This window comes from Orcinus orca, chromosome 13 (assembly GCF_937001465.1).
Source record: "Orcinus orca chromosome 13, mOrcOrc1.1, whole genome shotgun sequence".
NCBI classification, from domain to species: Eukaryota; Metazoa; Chordata; class Mammalia; order Artiodactyla; family Delphinidae; genus Orcinus; species Orcinus orca.
This window is the reverse complement of record NC_064571.1, coordinates 11,665,110-11,680,144: the sequence shown is the minus strand read 5'-3', so window position 1 is coordinate 11,680,144 and position 15,035 is coordinate 11,665,110. Positions and strand designations below refer to the sequence as shown.

The following is a 15,035-nucleotide window of genomic DNA, read 5'->3' as shown; positions in this document are numbered from 1 at the left end:
CAATCCAGAGGTCTTTTCCAAATCCCCTGCCGCTTTATCTGAGCCTTCGGGGAGCTGAATCCTCAGGGTTTTCAACACACACAAGCTCCCCTCCCGAGCCAACACAGACAGGGCGGAATCCCCCGTGGAGGAAATTTGCAAGATGGTCAGCCGCCGCTCCGCGGAGCCTCGCCCCGCCCGGCGATCTGCCCAGCCGACCTGCCCGATTTGGGGGCGTCAGGACCGGGGAATCCGGGGAACGCGCGGCATTGGCTCCCCGCTCCCGAGGCCGACGCCCCCGGGGCTGCAGGGCCGGGTCATTGTCAGGAGGCAGCCGCCGTCCCGGGGGCCCGCACCGACACTCCCGCCCCGAATTCGATTTGGGACCCGAGAAGGCATGAAAAACGACGGCCTTAGCCCTTTAGGGATGCATTTTTTTATCCGCCCGAGGAACGACAGAGTGGAAGGTTTCTGACCTTAAGACAAAAGCGCTCGTTCTACCGGGAGGAGCGGGAGGGCGCGAAACGGGGAAGCTCACCCAGTCTCCCAAAGGGCAGCCGGTTCCTTTCTCCCAGCATCAGGTTGAACCTGGGGTTGTCCCGCCGCAGCCTCTTCCAGTGGCCGGTGGCGAGCAGCAGCCGGGAGACCTCGGCGTAGACGCTGCTGTTCTCGTCGCGCACCACGAAGGTGTACATGGCGAAGGGCCGCGCGACCGGGCCGCCCCGGCAGCCGCCGCAGGAACCAGCCGGCCAGGCGGCGGCTCAGCGTAGGAACCGCCCGGGCGCCAGCCGGGATCTGGCCCCGCCGACCCCGCCCGCACGCTCCGGCCGCGCCGCCGCGCCCGGCCCCCGCGCAGCTAGGGTTCCCCTGGCGGCCCGCGCCCGGGTGCACGCGCGTCGGCCCGAGCGGCGAGCGCAGCCCGGACGCCGCGCCCACCGCCGGCGCAGCCCCGCCTCCGGCCCGTGATTCCGCGCGGCCAGCCCGGCGGCGGGCGGGGGGGGAGTCTGTCCGCCCGGGGCGCGCCCCGCACCCTCCCTGAGCCGGCTGCCGGCGGCGGAGGATGCGGGGGCTGGAGGAGGGGCGCGCGGCTTAAGCTGCAGCCTCGGGAGCCGGTCCCCAGAGGGACCGGAGGGTGGGGCAATCCTCCCGAGCCCAGGGTCACTGCTGGGGGCGGAGGGGGGCGGCGGTGCCAGCGGAAGATCCCTTTCTAGGGGGCTTGCTCCGGTAGCTTCCCACCCACTATTTCAAAGGGACGTTTTATGGATAAAACCAAAAAGTTCTGCGGCCCCATCCTGTGTCCAAGATGCGCTTCTTTGGCTTTCCTGCTTAAAGACGGCGGAGAACCAGACGCGTTCCGGTGGCTGTTGGTTTCCCTTTGGGTCGAATGCTCCTTTCACCTGCTGAGACCTCCTGCGTGGCACACAGCCAGGGGGTGACTTCAGATTCCGCCGGGCGCTTGCACACAAGCTCTGGGGAGCCCTGGACTCCGCCCTGCGGTTTACCGGCGTTGGGTCATTCGCTTTCTCTTCTCCGGAACGATTTCCCCTTTCGAGTGTGTGCGTGGCGGGGTTCTTGAAAGCCCCTTCGGCCCTGATCTCACTCTGACTTCCTTTTAGGAAACGATTTTTGGTCCATTTGAGGGACAGAGAAAGGACTCTATCAGATTTCCCGTAAACTTCCTACACTTCCGCATGAGATAGCCGCATCAGCCACACGCCTCATATCTTTTACTCTTTAGAGAAAGAGCATCCTGGGACGTCTCCCCGTCCTGCTCTCCCTGTGCTCATGGTGTCTAATTAGCATATCGTAAAGGCGCTCTCCTCTCTCCCATTTTGCCCACGTTCCCAGCGGCGAGTACTCGCTTATTCTACGCCCAAGCCTCCAGCTCGGCAACCGCTGGAGGGAAGCTCGCTCAGAGGAGGAATGCGGCAGACTCAGGAGTGCCGGGTTGGTTACATTTCCCACCCCCCCCAACCCCGCCCCCAGCACTCAGACATCCAGGAGGAATAAGAGTTGGTAGAGGGTTTCCCTGGTGGCGCAGTGGTTGAGAATCCTCCTGCCGATGCAGGGGACACGGGTTCGTGCCCCGGTCTGGGAAGATCCCACAGGCCGCGGAGCGGCTGGGCCCGTGAGCCATGGCCACTGAGCCTGTGCTCCGCCACGGGAGAGGCCACAACGGTGAGAGGCCCGCATACCGCAAAAAAAAAAAAAAAAAAAAAAAAAAAAAAGTTGGTAGATAGTTCTCCAGCTTCCTCACCCCTCCAGTGAACGAACCGGCAGGGAGGCATATATCCTACACCCTACTTCGAGGTCATCTGCAGAAGCGTTCCCGTTGTCCACAGCTTGTAACCCGCTCATTCACGCACCTTCTCTTGTTGGAGTCCTTCCTTTTCCTGGTTTACTATACCACGTCTCTTGGGATCACTTCCCAAATAAACTACTTGCTCTCAAATCCCTGTACCAGGGCCCCCTTTTTGGGGAACTCAGGCCCAGACATTGTAGCTGCTTCTCTTCACAGCCAGTCATCCCGGAAGTGACACCCACTTTCATCGTGCCCCCCACCCCCGTCCTCTTCACTCACTCAATCCTCCTGCATCACCCACTCACCCCGGCAAGCTGGCTTCTCTCTCTGCCACTCCGCAGCCACGGATGTCATTAGGAACATCAGCGACCTCTGAATTTCCAAATCCAGTAGTACTTCTCTCCTTTTTCTCACCTACACTTTGCAGTGAACATCTTTTTTGTTTGTTTTAGTTCTTGTACAGCACCCCTTTTCTTAAGAATAGAATCCATCTTTCCCCTTGGAGTCCATTTTATGTGATTCTGTTGGGATTGACACTGACCATTCTGGACACAGGAAAATGAATATCTTGGCCCAACAGGACTACTCCACCCCGTTTGCCATTGTGATTGGAGAAACATAGGAGAGTGATCCAAATTTGGCGAATCTGATTCTCTCCGGGATTTTTCTACCTGAGCTATGGAGAAAGACTCTCTTTTTTTCCCCAACTGGAGTTGCTTAGCTGGAAGATGGTGTGGGACAGCGTGCAGCACTCTTGCTATCTTACAGAGGGAACACCCTGTCTGAGAATTCAGCTTCCCATCCTCCTTTGCATTAGGCCTGGCCATGTGGATATATAAATATCTTCATTTACTACATGTAAATGAAGTACTGTGCATTTCTTCCTAGTCTGGACCTTAGAATTTGCACTTGCCTTCTCCTTCTTCTCTTGGAGGCAGGATACACAGTCAATAACAATAGTGGGACAAAACGTTGTAAGACATTTACCAAAACTCGTTATATGCTGCGTTATAAGGTAAGCCTCGACAAATTTCAAAGGACTGATATAATTTTGAGCGCTTTCTCTGACTGCAGTGGAATCAAGCTGCTTGGACATCAAGTAAAACCCTTCAGTAGCCCATGAGTCAACGAAGAAATCGCAACAGTATGAAAAAAAATTTTTTAACTGAATGGTAATAAAGATGTGGTGTATCAAAACTGGTAGAACGCAGACTGAAGCTATGCTTAAATGGAAATTTACATTCTACAGAACTTATGTTAGAAAAAGAAGAAAGACTGAGAATCAATTATCTAAGCTTTCATCTCTATTGTCATCTGTTTCATCTATGAAAAGAATATCAAATCAAATCCAAAGTAAGTGGAAGGGAAGAAGCCAAGGAAATAGAAAACGGAACAGTTTTTGAGAATTGACAAGGCAATTCTAAAATTTACACGGTAATGCAAAGGACCAAGAATAGCAAAGACAATCTTGACCAAGAAAGTTGGAGGACTTAATACTACCAGATATCAAGAACTGTAAAATTATAATATTTAAGTACAAAGCTATAGTAATTATGAAACTATGATTTTGGTACAAGGAGAAACAAATAGACCAATGGAAAGAACCTATGCATATATAGTCACTTTGTTTATAACAAAGGCAACATTGCACATCAATAGGAGAAAGGATGGACTTTGCAATAAATGGAGCTGGGTCAATGGATATGCACTTGGAAAACAAAATTAATCTTGACCTCTACCACACACAAAAATCAGTTGCAAAAAGAAAAATACTAGTTGCAGATTCATTGTGATATAATGCATCTAAATGTGAAAAGTGAAGCAATAAACCTGCTTGAGGAAAAGAGAAAGAAGAAAAATGTTTATGATCTTCCGCTAGATAAAGATTTCTCAAAGCAGACACAAAAATCTCTATGAATAAAGGAAAAACCTGATAAACTGGCAACCTTAAAATTATGAACTTTTATTCATCAAAAGACATCATCAAGAGAATAAAAAGGAAAACAAGAGAGTAGAATATGTCTGATGTGTGTGTGCGCGTGTGTACACACATATGTATCTGACAAAGGCCTCATAGCTGAGATATACAAGGAATTACAAATCAATAATTTAAAAAACTGAGGGGAATTCCCTGGCAGTCCAGTGGTTAGGACTTCACGTTTTTCACTGCCAAGGGTGCAGGTTCAGTCCCTGGTTGGGGAACTAAGATCCCACAAGCCACGCACGTGGCACGGCCAAACAAACAAGAAACTGGTAAGCCAATTAACAAAAGAATTGTTCTGGATAGTCTAAGGGACAACCCAAGAGGTAAGCCCTCAGAAAAGAGAAAATTGGAAGAAAAGTCACCCTGAGAAACTAAAAAAGGAATATATTTGGCTAAAAACAGGCCCACATACACCTAATAGTTGTAGGGCAAGAGTACAAAGGGAAGCCATATGTCTAAATACTTTGAAGTTATAAACAAGCCGGTAAGCTGCTAAACAATATGCCTATCTTCCTACCTTACAAATATACATTTACGAGAATGACCTGGAAGGTCAGGATTTTAATACTTTTCAGACTCACAGGAGTTCCATGCCAGACCCTGGTAATACTGGAAGGGATGACCCTGGCCCCTGTCCATGGCCCGCCCCCTTGACTCCGTCCTACACTGTGAGGGGTTGGTTGTGCATCACGCGCGGGGACTCCGTAGCCGGGAAATTCAAGCTCCGTCCACTCACCCAACACCTCCCACAAACAGCTGCCTTTTGGCCACCACTCAGGCCTAGAGGCGCACACACCAGCCATGCCATTGACCCTTCAGAGAATGGACCCAGGGAAGAAGCCTGTATAGGCCCAGGCCATGAGCTGGGCTATTTGGACAGTGAAGCATCAGGTTCTCAGGTACCCAGAATAGTCTAGAAAGGGGGAAGGTTATAGTCTTGGGGTGCCCATATCCCCTTGACCTCACAAATGTCTCACTCATAGGGAGGGACGTGGCTAGAATAGGGCCAGACTTGGAGCCTCTAAAGAAGGACTTTTCTTACATAGACCTTAGGTTGACGCTCCTAAGATACAAGCTGCAAAATCCTCAACTACCCTTTCCCCTCTCTCTGCTCTTTGTGTCTCCTACTTGGACACCAAACAACTCAAAACTGTCTGTCTCTGACACCACCGCAATCATTCCACGCTTCGGTTACTACACCTGCCTCTGGCTGCTCTTCTTGCTTTCGCCCCTCTACCTCCCCTCTTCCCTGAACATCATTATCAGGTTAATCTTTCAAAAACACAGCGTTCATCACGTCTATCCACCCATCAAAAACTGCAGTGGCTCATTGAAGCCAGCATCCTCAGTTTCAAATTCATAGCCTTTCATTAAGTCTTCCCATTGGATCTTCCCTGCCGTGTTACCCACACTCCTTCATCCAAAGTCTTTGAAGTGCCCTGATCATCATCAAGGTCAAATGAAAGTCTGTTTCATTGTTGAGTGTGTATTAACCCTCCCTAAACGGATGGACCATATACCACATGGATCATAAAGTCCCTATTAATCAAAACATTTAATGAGCCAGAGTTTTGTATGTCACAATCGTGCTGAGTAAAATAAGACTTACTATTTTTTAGCCTGAGGTCTCGGTAGCTCTTAAGCACTTTGCAGGTAGAACTGCCGTACCCTTCAGTGGAGCCCTTGACCCCCTCCTTTAGGAAGGCCCGTCACACTCTTCTGCCCCCAGAGAACCGGAATCGCGGTTCTCAAGATGCTATGCACGAGATGTTACACTCACTGGATAATTCTTGTTTTTTTTTTTTTTTTTGGCCACACCACATGACTTTCGGGATCTTACTTCCCCGACCAGGGATGGAACCCAGGCCAGGGCAGTGAAAGTGCCAAGTGCTAACCTCTGGACCACCAGGGAACTTCCCTTAATATTCTTTGAAGAAAGAAAGAAAAAAAAAATCTAATTGTGAACACGTGATGGGAGATTTTTTTTTCTCCCAATTAGGATGTTAAACAATAAAATGAAATGCTTTCACGTACCGGAAGAGTTTACTTGCAAAAGCTCCTTCTGCCTTTCTTTGACAGATTGATTGCAGCAAACTCTTCCTGCATAGCATACTGTACAAACGTTCATGGACCACATAAGTCTTTTTTTTTTTTTTTTTTTTTTGCGGTACTCAGGCCTCTCACTATTGTGGCCTCTCTTGTTGCGGAGCACAGGCTCCAGACGCGCAGGCTCAGCGGCCATGGCTCACGGGCCCAGCCGCTCCGTGGCATGTGGGATCTTCCCGGGCTGGGGCACGAACCTGTGTCCCCTGCACCGGCAGGAGGACTCTCAACCACTGTGCCACCAGGGAAGCCCTCACATAGATCTTTTCTATGTAAGGTTTCTCCCCAGTCTCTCCCTGTCCGCTTCATCCATCCCAGGGCTGCCCACGCTTCCACAAAAGTAGATGTGGCCTGAGTCAGAAACACCAGTTTTTCCCTCCGGTGTTTCCTTCTCCTGCATGTCTCATACTACTCCACACTCACACCAAACACTTCACTTCCGACATTTGTGGTCACCAAGTATGTGGAGGTTTTCCACACCCCAAGCGATTCTCTGTGACCACCAACAGGTCCACCCAGTCCTGACACTACCCCATGGTAGCGTCAGATCCCACAGGTTAAGCGCTCAGGTCCACAAGACTGCCTCCACCACCACAGCACACACTTCCAGCGCCAGCCTCAAGCCCAGGTTGTCATCTGTGCTTCTGACCAGTGGGCTGTAGGTCAGAGGATCCAATGAACTTCTTCCTTGGGTTTGATTCATTTGCTAAGGCGGCTCACAGAACTCAGAGAGACATGTTTATCAGTTTACTAAAGGGTATAATAAAGGGCAGAGATGAACAGTCAGATGAGGAGATATACAGAATGAGGTCTGGGAGGGTCCCGAGTGCAGGCACCTCTGTCCCCGTGGAGTTGAGATGAGTCACCCTCCTAGTATGTGGATGTGTTCACCCACCTGGAAGCCCTCTGAACCTTGTACTATTGGCATTTTATGGGGGCTTCCTCACGTGGGCATGCTGAATTATTAACTCAATTTCCAGCCCCTGTCTCCTCTCTGAAGGATGGAGGGTGGCACTGAAACTTCCAAGCTCCTAATAATCATGATTTGGTCTTCCTGACAACCAGCCCCTATCCAGGAGCCATGGAGAAGCTCACCCAGAGTCACCTCAGTAGAACTCAAGATGATCCCAGGGCTCTTATCACTTAGGAAATTACAAGTGTTTTAGGAACTCTGTGCCAGGAGCCAGGAGCAGAGACCAATATATATTTGACCTTTTTTACTTTTTCCCCCCAAGCACCAAAATGTTTAACAAAAAGACTGCATAAATTATCTGTTTTATTTTTCTGTGTTAAGTTCTTTCGTGCCTTTGATATTACAAAGTGAACATCTGCTTCAAAAATTTCTGTACTGTATGATGTCCGAAATATCCATAATAATAATTATTATGCACATTCATGTGTACACATACAAACATATGCATCTAAAAAACAATTGTAAAAGGGAAGCACAGTCAGAACCTATAGTTAAAAGTATAAAAAAAGTACTCGAACCATACCTGAAATATGCGTCCGTTGTTGAATCCGCTTCTAATCCCGCCCCAACTGCGAAGGGATTGCCCAGTCTATAGACAAGCATAGAGACCAATAACTTCGTGGAACAGCTGCCTAAATGGGGCATTCTTTAGATAATGTGATTTTAAAGAGTTTCAATAAATATCAGTGATAAATGAGAGATTTGGGTTGCTATATTTGACCTTTGAATAACATGGGTTTTACCTGCCCAGGTCCACTTATACATGGATTTTTTTTTCCCAATAAATACAGCATGATACCATCCATGGTTCGTTGAATCCATGGATTGGAACCGTGAATAGGGAGGGGCGACTGTAAAGTCATGCTTGGATTTTTGAGGGCGTAGGAGCCAGTGGCCTTAACTGCCACTTTGTTCAAGGGTCAACTGTATGAATTTTCTATTACCTCACAGGGGCCTTTGTAACAACAGCTTGAACCTTGCGGCAGAGAAAGGCCCTTGAAGGGTGGTTCTATATGCAGTTCCTGGTATATACCTCTTGCAGTCAAGTTCCTTAGAGTTTCAGGGATGAGACATGCCCAGGTCATCCGTGGTATGTGGAACGTGGGTACCCATGAATACGGCACCAGGAGGAAGGATGGGGGAGCTCCTCGCCCCTCCATAGACATCCCACATCCCGCTCTCCCAAAGGTCTCACATGAGCCAGGAAGGGGCTCAGTCCCTCTGGAGACAGTATCCTCAGCTCACACAACTGGTCCCTTCCCTTGTTCTCCTACCACTTCAAATGCCCTAAGAAGCGCTGGAGAACATTCCAGGCTACTTAAACTCCAGCCGTAGAGAGGGACTTGGAGTTCCAGAACGAGGGCCTGAGCTTCAGGCTGGGTGTCATTTAGAAATCATGAGGCCTGAGGTTTTTATTAGGATGACAGAGCTTGGAGTCACTTTCTTCAGAAGGTGACTGTGTCTGGGATTGTGACTTTGCTCAGGCTGTGTGACAGAGAGAAGACAAATCAGGCTCTGGGGCCACCAGGCCTAGGCTAACATCCCACCTCAGCCACTGACTCTCTGTGTGACTTGCGACAAGTTACTCAACCTCTCTGGGCCTCAAATTGTATCATTCATTCATTCATTCATACATTTATTTGGCTGCTCCGGGTCTTAGTTGCTGCATGCGGAATCTTTTTAGTTGCCGCATGCGAGATCTAGTTCCCTGACCAGGGATCGAACCCAGGCCCCCTGCACTGGGAGCGTGGAGTCTTAGCCACTGGACCGCCAGGGAAGTCCCTCAAATTGTATCTTTGAAAAATGGAATAATAATGTGACATTGGTGAGGACTAAGTGACATGTGAAACGCCTAAGGCATGCCTGGCATATAATCAACTCTTCATAACTGGGAAGTTACCAAGTTCGGATGTTGCGTGTACGTGTAATATAACGTTTCCGTCAGAAGGAAAACAGTCTGTAGGGCGAGGATATCCTTGCTGGTGAGCATGAAACCTCCATTTCCAAGTCTTCAAGATGAGCAGTCTCCAGACACAGAGTTAAGATGGTGATATTCAACTTCACACATCTTTTAACACTCTCTCCAGCCCAGATGCTCAGCCCACACCCTACACCAGCCAGGGCCCCCCTGCATGTCCTGGTGCTGCCTTTTTAAGGCAGTGAGGTGAGCTCTGGACAGGACAGCTCCCTCCCCATCAGATTCCTGCCAGACTCCGAGAATGGGCTGGGTATGCAGCCCATGAACACAGACGAAGAAGAGACCTACGTCCAACCGTGGAAAGGATACAGAGCCATGGAAATGGGACCAGTAGAGGCCAGGATGTACCCACGATTATGACTATGGGACAGAAGGACTGGAGGAAGCTACGAAGTGTGTCAATGGTTGGTAATACCGGGACTGGGTTTTCTGCATTGCATTTTATGTCAAGAGGTGTCTGCTGATTAATAGCTTCAACATTGACTGAACCAACCTGCTCCGCCAGTGTCGCACTCTGCTGTTCTCACCCAGCTCATTCGTGCAGCCGAAGGACACCAAAATCGACGGACTAGGTTGTGAAGTCCTCGGAGGAAGGCACCTTGACTTTCTCATCTTTATGTCCATCCAAATATTTCTCAAAACTAGGACAAAAGTATTTTCCATTTGAATGAACTTATTAATGCTAAGATTACGATGACTGATGTGTTGGTATTTCTAGCAGCATGGGTGTGTGGTTGAAACAGAGACTCTGGAACACAGGAAATGCCTTCTTCTCAAGGCATGAACTGCTCATTCGATATTTAACAAATCCTTGTTCTAGACATCGCTGGAGGCATGGAGGACACAAGACAAAGTCCCTGCCCTCGCAGAGCTTCTGTTCCTGGGGAAGCTTGGATTGTACTGGATTCAGAGAGAGGAATTTTAACTGGAGGAGCACAAATTCCCACAGTCTCCGCAGCTGCAATTCTGGGTTGGGGTGACAGATGTAAGGGACAACAATACCTTCAGAGATCGTACTTTGCATGATTTCAATCCTTTTTATTTATTGAGACTTTTATACTTTTATGGCATAGCATGTCGTTTTTCCTGTAAATGTTCCATGTGTTCTTGAAAAGAATGTGTATTCTCCAGTCATTGGGTGGTGTATTCTATATATACTAGTTAGGGTGCATTTGTTGATAGTACTGATCATGTTTTGCTCATTTTATGACTAGTTGTTCTATTAAATATTTAAAATGGGGTCTTGAAATCTACAACTGTATATGTTGAGTTGTATATTTCTCCTTTTAAACCTGTCAGTTTTAGCTTCATGTATTTTTTCACTGACCAGGGATTGAACCCGGGTCCCAGCAGTGGAAGCACCTAGTGCTGACCACTGGGCCACCAGGGAATTCTCTAGCTTCATGTATCTTGGAGTTCTATTGTAAGTGCATTTACATTTTAAGTGTTACATCTTTCTGACAGATGGACCCTTTTTATCATTATGAAATGTCCCATTTTGTCTCTGATGATATCTAAACTGGGGAGCTTAAAACAACAGAAATTGATTCTGTCACAGTTCTGGAGGCTAGAACTCTGAAATCAAGGTGTTGTCAGGGTCATGTTTTCTTTCAAGGCTCTAGGATTCTCAAGGGAAGGATGTTTCCCTGCCTGTTCCTGGTATTTGCTAATTGCCGGTAATATTTGATGTTCCTTGGCCTGTAGACGCATCACTCAGATCTCTGTCTCCATCATCACATGGCGTTCTCTCTGCGTGTTTGTGTCCAAATTTCTATTTTCTTATCAGTACATCAATCATTGGATTAGAGCTCATCTTAATTCAGTATGACCTTGTCTTATCTTGATTACATCTTCAAAGACTCTATTCCCAAATGAGGTCATATTCAGATTCTGAGTAGACATGAAATTTGGGGGGAATGCTGTTCAACCCCATACAGCTCTCTAGCTCTCTTTGGGTTACTATTTGCAAAGACTATCTTCTCCCAAAATTGTACTTTCCATTTATTTGTGTTTTTGAATCAGCGTTGTGTCTCTTGTAGACAGGATTGGACTTTGCTTTTTTATGCAGTCTTTCAATTTCTGCCTTTTGATTAGGGTGTTTAGATAATTCAGATTTAATATAATTATTGATATTGTTTGTTATATATTTGTCATTTTTCTATTTGTTTTTTATTTTCTCCTTTTTTTAAAAAATAGGATTTACTCGGTTTTTTTCTTAATTTATTTATTTATTTAGGGCTGTGTTGGGTCTTCATTTCTGTGCGAGGGCTTTCTCTAGTTGTGGCAAGCGGGGGCCCCTCTTCATCGCGGTGTGCGGGCCTCTCACTATCGCGGCCTCTCTTGTGGAGCACAGGCTCCAGATGCGCAGGCTCAGTAGTTGTGGCTCACGGGCCTAGTTGCTCCGCGGCATGTGGGATCTTCCCAGACCAGGGCTTGGCCCTCCCCAGCTCTCCTTCCTCTGGGAAATCACTTTCACTGACAAGGACCCTGAGTGTGGGCATCATCCACTGCTCCAAATGGAGTGACCCCCCTTTGATGGCAAGAGCAAAGTTGCTGGTTCTCACGGTCCTTCCTCCCTGACAGTACTCCACACTGAAGGGATAGACAGGATCAGACACAGACTAGAACGCCACAGATTTCCACCAAGTCCAGCATTTGCTAAAGCATAAACACTTCTCAGATTGTTGAATGCCTATGGTCAGTTTCCAGAGCGCTGAAATGATTGTTTGGGGGCAATTTTGTCCATCTTTATAGTTGTTTTTAGGGAAGAGCGTTTGACAATCTCCTCACTCAACCACAGTCAGAAGTCCTGCCTGAAATCATTATCCTTCCCAACTTTTGTATTTAATTCTTTGAATCAGATTCCTTCTGGTTTAAGTACCTAAAGTGCTTTCTGTTTTCCTGATCAGGCACAACTCAAACGTCATATAGTCTTTAGGAACTTATTGTAAATCTAGGAATGAGTGATAATTTGAATAGGAAATAATTTTCAAAGGTTTGGCACCATTCACCTGTCCCAGCCTTTGGTTTCCTCACTTGTAAAGAGAAGTTCATAATACTTACCTAATTAAGTTGTTCTAGGAAGTAAGTGAGATGACGTATAGGAAACACCCGGGACACAGTACAAACCTTAAATACATGTTTAATTCTATTTTCCCTCCAGTTTAAGACCCCATTTCTTTTATTGTTCCCGCAAACAGCAGCCTGAATATTCACTCACAAACCAGATTCTTGTGAAAATCTACACATGAGGAAACTAGAAAGAAGCCAAGTTAATTAAACTGCTTAGTGATTCATCGTCTGGCTTTCAGATGCCTAATTTCCTTTCAGTTGCCCACAACAAAACTTTTTGAAGACCGATAGTCGAGTCTTATTTTTATGACTGAATTGATTAAAACATTTAGATTCTTTCTCGGACTGTAATCTGGTTCCTATTCCTGTGAATAAGCAGGACATTCAATCCCGCAGGCGCAGCAGACTTTGAATAGCTCCATGCATAAATTATGATGTTTGCTTGTTAGCAATACTGTCTGTGACGTAAGTAGCAGAGTCAGCTAACAGATGGTGGGAGATGCCACAGTTTTGAACAGTAGTATGGATGTAAATAGATTACTGTTGCTGGTTTTAAAAAACTGGATATTTTACATTTAGAGTGAATCCAGTATTCTGCTCTTTGGCTTGGAAAGTGGAGAGCATCTTCCCATCAAGGTAAGCAAAAATGTCCATGTTTTCCCCCTTGCTGGTTCTCTATGGGTGGCTATGCTCTCAAGATTGTCAATCAAGATGGATCATAGGGTTTTTACAACTCATGCTCTTGGCATAAGATGATGCTGGCTGATCTCTAGGCATACTCAGAAGCAGGAATAACCATGTTTTCCTTTTTCTTATGTGTTAAACTCTTTCTTATCTGGAATAACTTATTTTATGGTTTTTGTTTTTCTGTTTGTTTAGTGGTGGTTGTTGTTGTTTTGGCTGCATTGGGTCTTCGTTGCTGCACATGGGCTCTTCTCTAGTTGCAGCGAGCGGGAGCTGCTCTTTGCTGCGGTGCGCGGGCTTCTCATTGCGGTGGCTTCTCTTGTTGCGCAGCACGGGCTCTAGGCACACGAGCTTCAGTAGTTGCAGCATGCAGGCTCAGTAGTTGCAGCACGCGGGCCCTAGAGCGTGAGGGCTTCAGTAGTTGCAGCGTGTGGGCTCAGTAGTTGTGGCACTCAGGCTTAGCTGCTCTGTGGCATGTGTGGGCTCAGTAGTTGTGGCACTCAGGCTTAGCTGCTCTGTGGCATGTGGGGTCTTCCTGGACCAGGGCTCAAACCCGTGCTCCCTGCATTGTCAGGTGGATTCTTAACCACAGCGCCACCAGGGAAGTCCCAGGAATAACTTATTTTATAATAATTTGAGATTCCTGGAATTTAAATCTGTCTCATAATCCTTGCTGCCACAGCTTTCTGATGTATTTGGAATATAATTTGTATAATTTATCTGACTTTTCTTAATGTTATAGCAGGCACTTTGACCTGTTGTAATCTATTATGTCTTAACTAGAAGGGCAAGTCTGAGCCTTCCTCTTTTCATCTCAGCTATGTCATACTTCTGTCCACAGATGGAGTCTTTCCTCTTGGATGACATCGGCTCCATGATACAGAACAAGGCCATTGAGAGAATCATCTCACCAATGACTGTTCAGCTTTGCCATCTGATCATCTCAGTGGAGAGGAAAGACATGGACAATGAAGTATTTGCCTCTTTGGAGAAGATGGCGGAGGAATTGGCTCAAGCTAGTGAAGACTTTGTGCAAATTGCCCAAAGGTAATAATTTTAAACAACTCAAGCGCTTTACTCTGACAAGTTTGCAGAAGAAGAGTATAAATAGAGCCTTATTATAGTCTCCTTAGATACTTTTGGAAAGAAGTCAGGTGTGACAAGTAAATTGATAAAACATAAAGCAAAGCTATTTAATATGTTGTTATTTATTAGTCGGGATGTAATTTCAAAAGGCAAACATTTCAGAATTAGCTGACTGAGTTTTCCACTAAGAATACATGTTTTCATCCAACATGTATTTATCGACCACCTACTAAAGTGTCAGGCACTATTCTAAGTACTGAAATATAGCATGAATAAGACATTCACAGTCCTTGCTCTCAGGAGCAGTGGATCAAACAGAAAGGAAACATACAACGATATCAACAAGGAAAAGCCAAATACATAAATAGAAAAGTAAGGAAAGTACAGCTATTTCAGTGAAAAAGAAATAAAAGTGAATTTTAAAATCTGGAATATATATTCAATCTTACTAATCCTCAATAATTCTTTTACCAAACATTTAGCAAACAAAGAAATGAAAATTAAAATGGTAAGATACTATTTTTCTAGCCCAGCATATCAGCAACTATTAAAGAATAATGATAATACTGTGGTGGCAGACATGCGTCGTCTCATATACTCATGATAGAAATGGAAATTGGTGTTTTAGAGGGTAATTTGATAAAATAGATCCAAGACTTTAGAAATATGTACCTGTTGACTCATTAATTCCAATCTTACTAATTTACCCAGAGGACATAGTCACAAATATGAGCTACGATGTATTTACAGGGACATGTGTTGTGTCATTATTTAAAATTGTGAAAAAGGAGAAACAAGCTAAATGACCTAGTTTGGTAAACCGTGATCTAACCTTACGGTGAAACAATAAAACAAAGTAGATGCTTAAAATGTC

General features: G+C 46.3%; 2 protein-coding genes and 1 long non-coding RNA gene across 6 annotated transcripts in view; 1 reads left to right on the top strand and 2 right to left on the bottom strand.

Moving 5' to 3' along the window:
* The window catches only part of TTL (tubulin tyrosine ligase), a 37,556-nt gene extending 35,844 nt beyond the window's left edge, over positions 1 to 1,712 (bottom strand). The window contains exon 1 of one of the 4 annotated variants that reach the window (XM_033400008.2): positions 518 to 1,712. In XM_033400008.2, coding sequence (XP_033255899.1) covers positions 518 to 674 — 157 coding nt within the window. In that variant the 5' untranslated portion in view covers positions 675 to 1,712. The remainder of the gene's footprint in view (positions 1 to 517) is intronic. The other 3 variants (XM_004276758.4, XM_049695703.1, XM_033400007.2) reach the window with 3 other exon arrangements.
* A 5,915-nt stretch (positions 1,713 to 7,627) lies between these two features.
* LOC125960756 (uncharacterized) lies at positions 7,628 to 11,459 on the bottom strand. Its single transcript, XR_007470743.1, has 2 exons — positions 9,813 to 11,459; positions 7,628 to 7,930 (listed from the first exon to the last, which is right to left on the bottom strand). It is a non-coding gene; the product is annotated as an uncharacterized LOC125960756 (long non-coding RNA).
* A 2,457-nt stretch (positions 11,460 to 13,916) lies between these two features.
* Positions 13,917 to 15,035, top strand: part of LOC117203972 (uncharacterized) — a 34,738-nt gene continuing 33,619 nt past the window's right edge. The window contains exon 1 of the mRNA XM_049696234.1: positions 13,917 to 14,122. Coding sequence (XP_049552191.1) covers positions 13,917 to 14,122 — 206 coding nt within the window. The remainder of the gene's footprint in view (positions 14,123 to 15,035) is intronic.